Source organism: Piliocolobus tephrosceles, chromosome Y (genome assembly GCF_002776525.5).
Source record: "Piliocolobus tephrosceles isolate RC106 chromosome Y, ASM277652v3, whole genome shotgun sequence".
NCBI classification, from domain to species: domain Eukaryota; kingdom Metazoa; phylum Chordata; class Mammalia; order Primates; family Cercopithecidae; genus Piliocolobus; species Piliocolobus tephrosceles.
The window spans coordinates 25248703-25263886 of record NC_045456.1 but is presented as its reverse complement, the minus strand read 5'-3'; the positions used below and the strand labels follow the sequence as shown (position 1 = coordinate 25263886).

Sequence of the window (15184 nt, the reverse complement as noted above, 5' to 3'; positions counted from 1 at the left end):
GAAGAGGGCAGAGAACGCTGGAGACAATAGGACACAATTATGAACAAAAAGATAGTGAAAAGCTGATATCCTTGAGATTGTGATGTTTGATTAAACTCCTAGAGGAGGATCTGAGAGAATAAAGAAGATACAATCAGCCCTTTGTATCTGTGGATTTCCACATGGGTGCCTTTATCCAACCATTAATCAAAACTATAAGGAAAAAATATATAATAATACAACAATACAAATAATATTTTTCTTTTTTTTTTTGAGATGGAGTCTCGCTCTGTCACCCAGGCTGGAGTGGAATGGTGCGATCTCAGGTCACTGCAAGCTTCGCCTCCTGAATTCACGCCGTTCTCCTGCCTCAGCCTCCCGAGTAGCTGGGACTACAGGCGCCCGCCACCACGCCCGGCTAGTTTTTTTGAATAATACTTATTTCTAAAAGAGTATAAATTCTTTTGAGGAGCTAACTTTTCTATGATGATCAGGACATAGCTATAACAGAAATCAAGAGGAAATCAAAAGAAAAAGCTGGTAGATTGTACAAACTGCCTGTTTGACACAAATTTCTTATTTTCCTCACTCAATTCCTATTGATCAAAAGCTAACAAAAGAAAACTGAATGGTAGCTCAGCACTATTCAACTTTCATTTTAGAAGGGTTATTAACAGGATATATTCCCTAACTTTGAAAACACAATGGCGGGTGAAAGAATTAAGAAACTAAAGGTCACATACTATATTATTCCATGTGTATAAACTGGTTGTAATACATTAATCCATATGCACAGAAAACAGATTGGTGGTAAGTTACCCAGGGTTAAGAGAAGGGAAGTGACTGGTTAACTTACTGTTGTCACCCAAATTGAACACAAAGGCAGACAGATTCACACCTTACCATAGTATCATAACTTACCAGAGCAGATGGCTATGAACACAAACTGCTGCTGGAACCACTAAGAGAAAAACCTAGACTGTAACTGAAAAATTGCTGGATGCTCAGTTTTTGAGAGTTAGAAGCTTCAGGGAGGCCAACTCTTAGGGAACCTCCACATTTTTCTAAGTTTTACCTCCAGAAGCCCTAAAAGGATCTTACAAAAAAGATTAGAAAACACACCTCTACCTCTTCTAACAGGAAAAGGGGCAAAGTAAACATTCTGAAATGTTTCCTGAGCATCCGTTCTTTAAAAGGCATGACTCTGGGAAATTACTGGAGTATTTGGCCAGAGCCTAACACATCCAGGGTTTTATTATAACTAAATGACAGACAGAAAATACTCAATGCCAAGCCTCTCTAGCCTTCCTGCTTGTCTACTGGGGAATAAAATGCTGACCAGCACTTGTGAAACCAATCAGCCAAAAAGTAATGGCTTATTAAAAGACAGGCAACCGGCTGGGCGCAGTGGCTCAAGCCTGTAATCCCAGCACTTTGGGAGGCTGAGGCGGGCGGATCACGAGGTCAGGAGATCGAGACCATCCTGGCTAACACAGTGAAACCCCATCTCTACTAAAAATACAAAAAATTAGCCGGGCATGGTGGCGGGTGCCTGTGGTCCCAGCTACTCGGAGGCTGGGGCGGGAGAATGGCATGAACCCAGGAGGCGGAGCTTGCAGTGAGCCGAGATCGCGCCACTGCACTCCAGCCTGGGCGACACAGTGGGACTCCGTCTCAAAAAAAAAAAAAAAAAAAAACAGTTATAGTTTAACAACTTTTTGTATTTTTAGTAGTGACAGGGTTTCACTGTGTTAGCCAGGATGGTCTCGATCTCCTGACCTCGTGATCCGCCTGCCTCAGCCTCCCAAAGTGCTGGGATTACAGGCGTGAGCCACCGCACCCGGCCCTACTACTTTTAAACATCTAAAGGCAGGAACTACACAAGGCGAGAAGCAAGATACAGAAGGAAGAAACAAAGGCAGTTATTCATTACAACATTTCTTACATCTTGAGAAAATCATGTCTTGCAACCTAAACTTATCAGTCTTGTGACCCGGCAGCTGTGCTAGGGAGGTAAGCAGGAACTTGCTGGGCCTGTAATAAACTTTGAGGAATGTGGAGTTGGGGCGAGTAGATAAGGGCCACTGATCACAGAGAGAAGACAGGCGGTTCATGTTCTCTTTTAAGTTGAGTATAGTTGGAGGTTGAGGGAGTCACAACTTAAAGATGCAGCAACTTTAAGAGGATTTTAAAATTTCTACTACTAATAATAATAAGTTACAGTTGATTTCATTAATTCCTTCGTCATTTCCCCCCTTGGTTTCTCGACACAAACGTAGATTAGTAAAGAGCACCACAGTTAGCTATTTCTTCTTGAGTGGGTACATACTCATCTTGGGACACCGGTTGGTACTTTTGCAGAGCCATTATTTGGGTGGTGGTATGTCTGTGTACTATTGCATCTATGGTGGATTGGATGCTTCTGATGAGAAGTGTCAGGAGACAGGGAATAAGTAGTCATCCATCTATTACTATGGTACCATGATTGATTTAGTGTTGGGAACTGCAAAAGGGATTAAATCTGACACAGAGGAATTGTCTATAAAACTTCTCCATTGTGTTCTGTTTCCAGATTTTCCAAAATATTGTTGACCTAGGCAAGTTGTTGCCCCTACCTGGTTCTGAAAGACCTTGTCCCAACAGGCGATACAGTATTTTCCAGTGATGGGGTTCCTTAATACGAACACTTGAATTTGCACTGAATTGTGTAACAAATTCAGGCATGGTAAAATTTTCTTGGTGGCATCAATTCTTTGGCTTCCCAAGGCCATTGATCTCCCATATTAGTACCTCCACATATATAACATACAGTAACTCCTAAATTGTTAGCAATACTTTTGGCTAGCTGGGCAAACAGGTTTTCAGCTGATATATGAGGAATTTGAATTTTTGATACTTCAGGATTAAAGTGTTCATTGAAAGTTTATAAAACCTAAAGTATTGCATTGGGCTAACTTCAACTTGGGTCCTTTGGGTTTTCATGGTGTTGACCAGAGGAATACCAAGTCCTAGGAGAGCTCCTTCCTGATCAAATATTAGTAGCCCTTTATGCCCTTTAGTCCAGAAAGGCATATTTGGCCTTGGTATCGTCAGATTGAGTGGGTTGCAAGTTCCTATCTTCACTGTTTGGCTGGCAAACAGAGCAACCCTTCCTGTGTACAGGTGCTGATAAATTCATATGTGGTCCACTGATTATCACAATCAGCGCACTCCTTTTTGGACTCTCCTATTATGGCCTTGGCAGCTGTGCTGCTCATTCTTGTCCTAGATTTTTACAGATGGTCCCAATATTATTCAGTTTACTGAGATATGTGGCTTGGCAGGCATCAAAATATCATGGAGACAGGCCCTTTATGTGAGTAAGGGAATACTTCTGCTTTGTTTACAAGTTTACCAACCCCAATTTCTGTGAAGTTTGTATATGATGGCATTAGGGATTCGCCAGAAGTCACAGGGCAAGAACTCTGGGTCATTACATACTTGGCACTGTCTGTTTCCAGAATCACCAACTAACTAGTCTGGTTATAGACACAAGTTCCTGTATGAATCCCTGTACACTTAAGAGTAGGTCTGGTGTAACAGAGTTTTAGTCATACCTTTTCTGGTCCAGGCTTCTATCATACAGTGATGACAGTTATCTTGGTCCCCTTTTATAACCATAGGTGAAAGTGTCAGCAGCTTCAGTATTACTAATACGATTAAATTTATACTATGTATGGGCACCCTTCTGGGCAAAAAGCTTGGCAGCATTTGCAAAGATAACATGACAGTAAAATAATGAGTACAAGTAAGAGTATAACTATGCTTGTAAAATCAGTTCACACTTACTTATCTATCATTGACTTCCTCAGGCTTCAGCTGTGCATAGACTAGTCAGCTTCCAGTTATGTGACTAGAGCAGGGCTCGATGTTTCCTTGAGCTTCAGCCATACGTGGACCAACCAACCTCTGATGTGGTCAGAGCAGGGCAGTTGTCCTTTTCAGCAGTGGCGTGGTTTTGCCGCAGAATCAGCTATGTTGGGTAGTCTGAATTTTGTTGATGGGTCCACTGGTCCTGAGTTGCAGTCGCTGCTGATTTCATTCAGCTATGATGAACTCATGGTGTGATATCTGCAACTTTAACAGCAGTGGGGGTAGACAAGATCCCAATATGGGGACCATCCCATAAAGGCCCTAAGGTGGTTCCATTGTTTGACCCAGGCAGAGTCTCCAGATTGGAAGGGATGTACTGCATCTGAGAGGCTAACAGATATTCTTTCTCTTACCCACCTTTATATTTCCTGCGTGCCCTCACCGAAGGCTTACATTTGCCTTTTTAAGGTTAATTCCCCGATTTCTTTTAAATCACCTTTTTTCTGAGTTATGATTGTGGGTGGTTGGCCAAACACCATCTCAGAGGGTGAATACCCAGTTAATTTAGTAGGATGCACCTCATTTGGAGAAGGACCATGGGCAGCACCTGATCTCATCTTAGATGAGTTTCCTGGCAAAATGTCTTAACAGCTATTTGAGTGTCCAGTTCATTCTTTCAACTTTTCCAGAACTCGGTGGGCGATAAGCTGTTTGCAGTTTCATTTGATTTTTAACATCTGCATTGGCTGTTGTACTATCTCTGCCACAAATGCTGGACCATTGTCTGATCCTGAAGTTAGAGGCAGTCCAAATCCAGGAATAATGTCCTTTAGTAAGATCCTGGTTAGTTCCTGAGCTTTCTCTGTCCTGGGGGAAATGCCTTGACCTACCCTGAGAAAATGCAGACAAATAGTAGCATGTACCGGTAGCCTCCTGCTCAAGACAGCTTGGTAAAGTCCACAAGCAGATTTTCACAGGGTGTAGACCAGTTCCTTGATTCCCTGGGGGCTATGTTGGCCCCTGCTGTGGATTGTATGGACACGAGTTAAACATTGCTCACAAATGACTCAAGTGATGGCAGGTAGGTACAGCACATAGAAATGCCATCCTACTAGAGTTTATAATGCAGTTTTTCCTATATGTGTTCCCTTGATGAAACTGCTTTATGAACCAGGGAGCTGTTGCTTCTGGAATGGCAAGCTTCCCATCTGAGAACTTTCACTGACTTCCTTTCTGGAAACTTCCACTCTCCTGCTCAAACCAAGCCTTTTCAGTGGAGGAGTAGTTAGAAGGTTCTGTAAGGGGAAGCTCCATCCAGTAAGGGCATCGTAAGGGTTTCCTCTTCCTTCTTAGTTACCTCCATCATCGCAGCTCTTTTGACTTCTCTGTCTGCCTTCCTGTTTCCTCTAGCTTCGTCACCTCCTATTTGATGCCCTTTGCTGCTGCTTTCGGAGCCCATACAGCTTCTAAGAGCTGCTGTATTTTCTTTTTATTTTTGTCATCCTTTTCTTTAGTAGTTAATAATCCTCTTTCCTTATATATGGCGCCATGCACATGCAAAGTGGCAAAAGCATACCTTGAGTCAGTATAGATGTTTACTGACTTTACTTTGGCCTAGAGCAATGCTCTAGTGAGGGCTATTAGCTCAACTCTTTGGGTCGAAGTTCCAACCAGCAGAGGGCAGGCCTCAGCTACTGAATTCAGTGTTTCTCTGCGTATCCAGTCCATCTGACACCTTCAGATATGAAGCTGCTTCGATCAGTAAAGTATTCAACATCTGGGTTTTTAAATGGCTGGTCCTTTAAGTCATTTCGGCTTGAGAAAACCTCATCCACCATTTCCACACAACAGTGATACCCTGGGCAACACAATGGGAGCTTTCCGTGCTCTGCCCATTCTGTTGGCAGCAGTGTAGCTGGATTTGGAGTATTCACAGTCTCCAAGTTTATGTAGGGGTTTTCACACAAAAGTACTGGATATCTTAACATCCTAGGGTCAGAAAGCCAGCCATGCCCGCTCTGCTCCATCAGGGTGATGATTGTGTGGGGCATCTGAATTATCAACCTTTGTACAAATGTGAGCTTGTTAGCATCTTCTGCTAACAGGGCAGAGGCTGCCATTGCCTTGAAATGGAGTGGCTGTCCCATATCCACAAAGTCTAGTCTCTTGGACAAATATGCCACGGGCCAATACCATGACCCTAGTGTTTGTACCAACACTCCTGTAGCTATTCCTTTTCTTCAATGGACATACACGTAAAAAGGCATTGTCGTGTCTGGCAGTCCCAATGCCAGGGCCTGGATCAAAGCCTTCTTGATTTCCTTGAAGGCCATATCCTGTTCTTTTCCCCACAGGAGGGGTTCTTTTCCACCACTTTGATATTCTCATACAATGGTTTTGCCAAGAGCGAGTAATTTGGAATCCAAATGCAACAGAAACCAGCTGCCCCTATAAACTCCCGCATTTGTTGTCTAGTGTCAGGTTGAGAAATGTCACAGTCTCTTTTCACTCACATCCACACTCACGCTGCCCTTGAGAGATGTTAAAGCCAAGATACTTTGCTCTTTGGCCACAGATTTGTGCCTTTTCCTTACACACCTTATAACCAGCCTCCCACAGAATATGAAGGAGGCTTTCTGTGCCTTGAAAACACTCTTCTTTTGTGGGTGCATAAGTCATTTATGTACTGCAGCAGGACACGGCGGCCACTTGGTGGCATGAAACCCTTCAGGTCTGAGGCAAGTGGGTCCTCAAAAATGGTTGGGGAGTTTTTCAATCCTTGGGGGAGTTTGGTCCAAGTATACTATGATGAGCCCTTCTTAAAGGCAAAGATGGCCTGGTTTTCAGGGGCTAGTCAGATGCAGAAGAATCCATCCTTTATGTCTAAGCATGTAAACCAAGCAGCGTCAGCAAGAGTTCACCCACACAGTGTATATGGGTTGAGCACAATGGCATATGATGTAGCTGCAACCTTATGTATGGCCTGCAAATCCTGTGCCGTCTGGTGAGTCTCTGGAGGGCTTTAACATCAGTAGCAGTAGAGTGTTCCAAGAAGAGGCACATCTTTCTATTATCCAAATTTAAGGAGTCGGACTATATCCTTTGTAATCCCATGGCTGGCTTTGCTGGGATGGAATACTGACAAATTTGCACTGGTAAGTGTCCCACAGCAGTTCCACTACCATAGGACCTGATTTATGGCTAACTCTGGGGGACTGTCTTCTGCCCACACCCCTGGCAGCTTGAGAAATAATTTCTTATACGTTGCCTCATTTTCCCACTGGCAAAATGCATCTTTAGTCTCCATTCCTCTGTTGTGGGGATAATAAGGGTCATTATCATTGGCTTTTCATTATCCTAGTTTCAGAGTCATGTCACCTTCTCAGGTAAAGGAGATTTCTGCTTGCAATTTCTGGAATAAGTCTCTTCCTAACAAGGGAACCGGACTGTTTGGCAAATACAAAAATTCATTTTGGATTTCATGTCCTCTAGTCCTACATCCTTTAGAATTGAAGGCCTCTTTTCTGTTACTCCTGTAGCTCCAATTATATTGACATAATTTTTAGACAGTGGCCCAACTGCTTGAGTTACTACAAAGTGCTCTGCACCAGTGTCAACTATAAAGTCCATTTTCCAGCCCCCTACCTCCATTGAGACCATAGGTTCCTCAGGGCCTAATGAAATGGAGGCTGGTCTTTCTCAGTCCTCATAATAATTATTGATTCCTGCCAGTCTGATTAGATCTGTGTCTGATTTGTGAACCCCTTGACCATCGGCAGGGGATTCTGGCCAGCTGTTTTGTCCCTAATTGTTGACTTTATCCTTTTCTCTGTCTGGGCATTCATTCTTACAGTGTCCTATCTGCTTGCATCTTGCAAACTAATCTCTCTCAAACCTAGGTCAGCCCTCTTGTCCTGGCTTAGCTTCCTGGTTTTGCCTAGCTTGTCCTCTCCTACTGCCATGCCCTCTCACAAAACCAGTTTCTCTGCCAACTAAGGCCGCGACCAGCAAGTCTTTTGCTTAGCTCTGCATCTAGCTTTTCTCTTGGCCTCCTCATTCCAATTTACAAACACCTTAGTAGCCACTTGGATAAGTTGGATAATATTCATGCCTTCAAAACCTTCTAACTTCTAAAGCTTTTGCTTTATGTTTCCTCGCACTTGGCTTACAAATGCCACATTAACCATACACTAATTACCCGCTGCCTCTGGATCAAATCGCTTGGAAAGCCGCTAAGCCTTACAGAGCCTCTCATAAACTTCACTGGGACTTTTATCTGGCTTCTGGAGGACCTCTAAGACCTTTTTGGTATTGGTGGCCTTTTTCACTCCAACCTTTATTCCATTTAGGAGTGCCTCTCGATACCTTTGCAAACTTTGTAGCCCTTGAGCCTGGTCAAGGTCTCAGCCTGGGTCCCCCTCTATTGGGAGTGCCTGTTGTGCAGACTGCCTGATATCTCCTGTGCCTGCAGACACATTGTTCTCTAGCCACTGGGAAGCGGCTTGTATAACTCCACAGCACTCTTCAATATTAAATAATGACAGAAGAAGTTGTTTGCAATCAGCACAGGTAGGATTGTAAGTTAGGAAAGTAGACTGCATTAGATCTATAACAACCTGAGACTTCTTTATATAGGAAGGAGTATGTTGTCACCAATTTAGGAGATCAGTAGTAGAGAAGGGCTGATAAACGAAGACATATTCTCCCCCTTGGAATTCATTCTGTGCATTTAAATAAGTTTGTCCCGGTGTTTCTCAGAGGGGCCTCTGCATTGCTCGGGCACAGCCCAACCTAGCCGACCTCATCCCCCTGGAGTTTCTCCCTTGACTTTTCAGGCAGGGACTCTGGCTCCTCTCTGCGTGCTGTTGCCTGAGGGGTGCTTTCTTCTGACTCTGAATCTCCAGAGGCAGCCAGGACAGCATCCTGTCTAAGCCTTCCTTGCCAGGATGGATAAATTGGTGCATAGGGGGATGCACTTTCTAACTCTTCACGTGGGGCCTGTAGAACAGTTTTTTTCCGCTTTTCCTGTGACTCCTTTTCTTTTTCTGATGCCTTGCAGTCTCTTTCTATGGTTCCTGGTTTTGTCTGGGCCATTAGAGTCTTACAATAGGTCTCAAAGCAGGCCTGCAGTCACTTAGTGTGGGTTTGAATTAAACTTAGCTAGAAGTTAATATATGGAAAACTGATCTGGGTGCCCAGGCTGTTCTCCAGCCTGAGTAACTAACTAGGACACTCAGCCAATTATTTCCCTGTCTGTTGTACCTTTGGCTAGCCACCCTATGTTAAAAGATGGCCAGTCTGTCTCACAAAGTGTTCTCTGTTTCTGTGGAGTTAGCTTAATCCCATAATCACCATTAAAACCTTTTTAAAGTTTTTTTCAGCATGCACTCCAGTGGAGTGGGCTTTGACATTTTTCCTCCTATTTCCCCCCACTTACAGCATACTTTCACTGTTGGATCCACCAGACCAGGTCCTATTATGGGAGGTTAGGACACTGCTTAGCCAAGAGTGTGCCTTAATTCCTCTCACAGCTAGCTGCAGCTGTGGAGCTGGTCCTATAGGCTGTATACAGTGTCCTAGGTCTGGTTTCTTCCACACTCGCCTCAGAGCACACAGTCCACGCTAAGAGATCTGTGCCTCCCCACGTCACACCCCAAGTTGGTCTCTCCCAAGACCATGTCTTTCCCACAATTTCACATACCTCCCCCATCCGTGAAACAGTTTTCCTTTCTGACCAACTTGTGAGGAGTTTGAGATAAGCCTGGCCAATATACCCAATTCTTTTTTTTTTTTTTTTTTTTTTTTTTCTTTTTTGAAACAGAGTCTTGCTGCATCACCCAGGCTGGAGTGGAGTGGCGCAATCTTGGCTCACTGCAACCCCTGCCTCCCATGTTCAAGCGATTCTCCAGCCTCAGCCTCCCAAGCAGCTGGGACTACAGGCACATACCACCTTGCCCGGCTAATTTTTGTATTTTTATTAGAGACAGGTTTTTGCCGTGTTGGCCAGGCTGGTCTCAAACTCCTGATCTCGGGTGATCTGCCTGCCGCTACCATCCCCAGCCATGAAACCCTGTTTCTATTAAAAAAAAAAAATTACCCAGGCAAGGAGGCATGTGCCTGTAGTCCCAGCTACTTGGGAGGCTGAGGCACAAGAGTCACTTGAACCTGGCAGGTAGAAGTTGCAGTGAGCCAAGATCACACCACTGCACTCCAGACTGAGCAGCGAAGCAAAACTGTCTCAAAAAAAAAAAAAGAGATTAACATAATTAACTGACTTTCTAGAGCTTACCCTCTGCAATCTATTTGGTATCATATTATGTTTTATAATTTAATTTTTATGACTCTATCTCATACATTTAATTGAATCATTTAATTTTTGTACATTGTGTGAGAATATCCATTTTGCATAAGGATATTTGATTATTCCAGCATCATTTGTGTAAAACTCTTCCCATCTTGGCAACTGTGTCAACAGTTAATTTGCAATCTATATGTGGATACATTTGTAGATTCTTTTGTCCTACTCCTGTATATAGTTTTTCTTACACCAATTCTACACAGCCTTGATCACTATAACTTTATAGTAAGTTCTAAAAATAGGTAAATGTAACTCCACCTTTTTTGTTATTTGTCACTGTTCTAATAGTATGGTATTACATTGCTTGATTTCACATGTAAACCTACTTGCTTTCTAAGATAACTCCTCATTTGTCTTGGTGCATAATTCTTATATATTGCTGGGTTTGACATGCTAATATGTTTTTAAGGATCGTGTTGTCTATATTCAAGGGACATGTTTTTCTCAGTGATACATTTTATTGGCTTTCACTGGTATTAGAGTATCATTGGCTCTCTGAAATGACTTAGTAAAGCTCTGTACTGCTGTATATCCTGAAAAGATTTTTGTAAGATTAGTATAATTTCTTCCTAAAATGTTGTTTGTAAGATCTCTGACAGTATAATCTCTTTTCTTTGTACTTTGCTAAGTTTATATTTACTGGTATGATATATTTCAGTAAAGATTTTTTTAAGTGTTGTTGATCCTTTCAAAGACCCATTGTATATATTTTTTAACAAATTTTTTCCATTGGTTTTGTATTTTCTATTTCAGTAATTTTTTTTCCTTCCTGTGTTATTTATTCCCTTGTGTTTATTTTTGGTTTGATACTCTTTCCACAACATCTTAAATTGGTGTTTTATCTTTTTGATCTTAGACCTTTATTATTTGACAACCTAAGTGTTTGAAAGTATAAAACCTTCTAAGTATTGCATTAAACTAAATTTTTACATGGTGTGCTTTTATTTTTATCAAGTTCAAAGAATTATATAATTTATTTTGTCATTTCTTAACTTGGCCCATAGGAAATTTATATTTCTGTTCTTTAGTTTTCACACATTTGGGTATTTATAGGATTTTATGTTTTTGATATTTGATGTAATTCTCTTTTCAGAAAACACACTTTCTATTATTTCAGGTCTTTTAGTTTTATTGAGACTGTTTTTGCATAGTCTGTGGCTTACTGTAAATGGTATTCCCTGAAATATACTTCATGTATTAAGTATAATAACCATACATAACTATACATGTTTTTCCACATCTAAATTTTGAAATAAATTTTTATTCAGCTAAAAATGTATGTCAGAATTGAACAATTTAAACTTTAAAAAGCCTAATAGGAAGAAAATTATTCACATATTAGTAAATCAAATTAAGCAGGCAGGTTAGATCATGTTCTCTAAAAATACTAACCACTTTAATCTGTTGATTATGGGAACTTTTAAATGATTTTGAGATTTGGCTTAAATTACATTGCACAAAATTTAGTTTCTTTATGGTGGCTTTGTGTTTAACATTTTAATCCTCAAGAGTTTTCTGTATATGCATTCAAGCTTCCATGACATTAAATTTCAATTTTTGTTTTTTTTTAGGGGCTTCATAAGAGTCAGAGTTCATGTGTGTCAGGACCTAATGAAGAACAACCTGTGTTTTCCACTGAGTCTGCCCAGTATCAGCAGGCAACTAGCACTGGTATTAAGAAGCCAAATGAACATCTCACTCTGCCTAGTAATTCAGTACCACAGAGGAATGCTGACAGTCACCTCTCCTCTCATATTGCTACTTCAGGGGAACATCAAGGCATTATTTTTACCAAAGAGAGCAAGCCTTCAAAAAATAGATCCTTGGTGTCTGAAACAAGCAGGCATACTGGAGACACATCTAATGGCTGCGCTGATGTCAAGGGACTTTCTAATCATGTTCATCAGTTGATAGCAGATGCTGTTTCCAGTCCTAACCATGGAGATTCACCAAATTTATTAATTGCAGACAATCCTCAGCTCTCTGCCTTGTTGATTGGAAAAGCCAATGACAATGTGGGTACTGGAACCTGTGACAAAGTCAATAATATCCACCCAGCTGTTCATACAAAGACTGATCATTCTGTTGCCTCTTCACCCTCTTCAGCCATTTCCACAGCAACACCTTCTCCTAAATCCACTGAGCAGGCAAGCATAAACAGTGTTACCAGCCTTAACAGTCCTTACAGTGGAATACACACAGTCAATGGAGAGGGGCTGGAGAACTCACAGAGCTCTACAAAAGTAGATCTGCCTTTAGTTAGCCACAGGTCTACTTCTCAGATCATACCATCAATGTCAGTGTCCATATGCCCCAGTTCAACAGAAGTTCTGAAAGCATTCAGGTTAGTGTGGGAAAATTCATCACAAAATGAAAATGGTCAACTTCTGGCCAGATCAGACAACTAAAAGGTTTATGTGATATATTAATTAATGTAACATGCTCAAAAGATTATAGAGTCACTCACAGAAAACAACAGTGTCAAAAGGAAATTTATTATGTTGAAAATTATTTTCTTCTTTATTTTCCTTTAAGTTCTGGTATACATGTGCAGAACTGCAGGTTTGTTACATAGGTATACATGTGCCATGGTGGTTTGCATCAACTATCAACCCATCATCTAGGTTTTAAGTCCCTCCTGCATTAGGTATTTGTCCTGATGCTCTCCCTCCCTGTGCCCCCAACCCCTGAGAGGCCCTGGTATATGATAGACTGCAATTTCTCTGCATTTCCTGTCTCTCCTGGAAACTATGTAACTTCTAGAGTCTGACAAAATGTTTTCTCAAATGTAAGCAAAGACTAGCCTTAATAATCAGTAAGGCCTGTCACTACTTTTAACATTCTACAGCTCTAACTTATCACCCAGTTTGGTAAGACTTGCTTATATTATGCTACTCTTTTTTTTTTTTTTTTTTTTTTTTTTTTTTATTATTATTTTCTTTTTTTTTTTGTAGACCTGCCTTTAGTTAGCCACAGTGCAGGTTTGTTACATATGTATACATGAGACATGTTAGTGTGCTGCACCCATTAACTTGTCATTTACATGAGGTAGATCTCCTAATGCTCTCCCCCACCCGCCTCCCCACAATAGGACCCAGTGTGTGATGGTCCCCTTCCTGTGTCCAGGTGATCTCATTGTTCAGTTCCCACCTGGGAGTAAGAACATGTGGTATTTCGTTTTTCTGTTCTTGGCAATAGTTTGCTGAGAATGATGGTTTCCAGCTGCATCCATGTCCCTACAAAGGACGCAAACTCATCCCTTTTTATGGCTGCATAGTATTCCATGGTGTATATGTGCCACATTTTCTTAATCCAGTCTGTCACTGATGGACATTTGGGTTGATTCCAAGTCTTTGCTATTGTGAATAGTGCCGCAATAAACATACGTGTGCATGTGGCTTTATAGCAGCATGACTTATAATCTTTTGGGTATATTCCCAGTAATGGGATGGCCGGGTCAAATGGTATTTCTAGTTCTAGATCCTTGAGGAATCACCACACTGTTTTCCACAGTGATTGAACTAGTTTACAGTCCCACCGACAGTGTAAAAGTATTCCTGTTTCTCCACATCCTCTCCAACACCTGTTGTTTCCTGATTTTTTAATGATTGCCATACTAACTGGTGTGAGATGGTATCTCATTGTGGTTTTGATTTGCATTTCTCTGATGGCAAGTGATGATGAGCATTTTTTCATGTGTCTGTTGGCTATATGAATGTCTTTTTGAGAGGTGTCTGTTCATATCCTTTGCCCACTTTTTGATGGGGTTGTTTGTTTTTTTCTTGTAAATTTGACTGAGTGCTTTATAGGTTCTGGATATTAGCCCTTTGTCAGATTAGTAGATTGCAAACTTTTTCTCCCATTCTGTAGGTTGCCTGTTCACTCTGATGGTAGTTTTTTTTGCTGTGCAGAAGCTCTGTAGTTTAATTATATCCCATTTGTCAATTTTGGCTTTTGCTGTCATTGCTTTTGGTGTTTTAGACATGAAGTCCTTGCCCTTGCCTATGTCCTGAATGATATTACTTAGGTTTTCTTCTAGGGTTTTTATGGTTTTAGGTCTAACATTTAAATCTCCAATCCATCTTGAATTAATTTTCATATAAGTAAGGAAAGGATGTAGTTTCAGCTTTCTACTTCTGGCTAGCCAATTTTCCCAGGACCATTTATTAAATAGGGAATCCTTCCCCCATTTCTTGTTTTTGTCAGGGCTGTGTATGTGTGGTATTATTTCTGAGAGCTCTGTTCTGTTCTATTGGTCTATATCTCTGTTTTGGTACCAGTACCATGCTGTTTTGGTTACTGCAGACTCATAGTATAGTTTGAAGTCAGGTAGCGTGATGCGCCCAGCTTTGTTCTTTTGGCTTAGGATTGTCTTGGCAATGCGGGCTCTTTTTTGGTTCCATATGAACTTTAAAGCAGTTTTTTCCAATTCTGTGAAGAAACTCATTGGTAGCTTGATGGGGATGGCATTGAATCTGTAAATTACCTTGGGTAGTATGGTCATTTTCATGATATTGATTCTTCCTATCCATGAGCATGGTATGTTCTTCCATTTGTTTGTGTCCTCTTTGATTTCACTGAGCAGTGGTTTGTAGTTCTCCTTGAAGAGGTCCTTTACATCCCTTGTAAGTTGGATTCCTAGGTATTTTATTCTCTTTGAAGCAATTGTGAATGGAAGTTCATTCCTGATTTGGCTCTCTGCTTGTCTGTTACTGGTGTATAAGAATGCTTGTGATTTTTGCACATTAATTTTGTATCCTGAGATTTGCTGAAGTTGCTTATCAGCTTAAGGAGATTTTGGGCAGAGACAATGGGGTTTTCTAAATATACAATCATGTCATCTGCAAACAGGGACAATTTGACTTCTTCTTTTCCTAACTGAATACCCTTGATTTCTTTCTCTTGCCTGATTGCCCTAGCCAGAACTTCCAACACTATGTTGAATAGGAGTGGTGAGAGAGGGCATCCCTGTCTTGTGCCAGTTTTCAAAGGGAA

General features: G+C 41.3%; 1 protein-coding gene across 6 annotated transcripts in view; it reads left to right on the top strand.

Moving 5' to 3' along the window:
- Window positions 1-15184, top strand: part of LOC111535634 (histone demethylase UTY) — a 227888-nt gene that overhangs the window by 127736 nt on the left and 84968 nt on the right. For all 6 annotated transcript variants that reach the window (XM_026451718.2, XM_026451717.2, XM_026451716.2 and 3 more), the window contains one exon: window positions 11761-12533. In XM_026451718.2, coding sequence (XP_026307503.1) covers window positions 11761-12533 — 773 coding nt within the window. The remainder of the gene's footprint in view (window positions 1-11760; window positions 12534-15184) is intronic.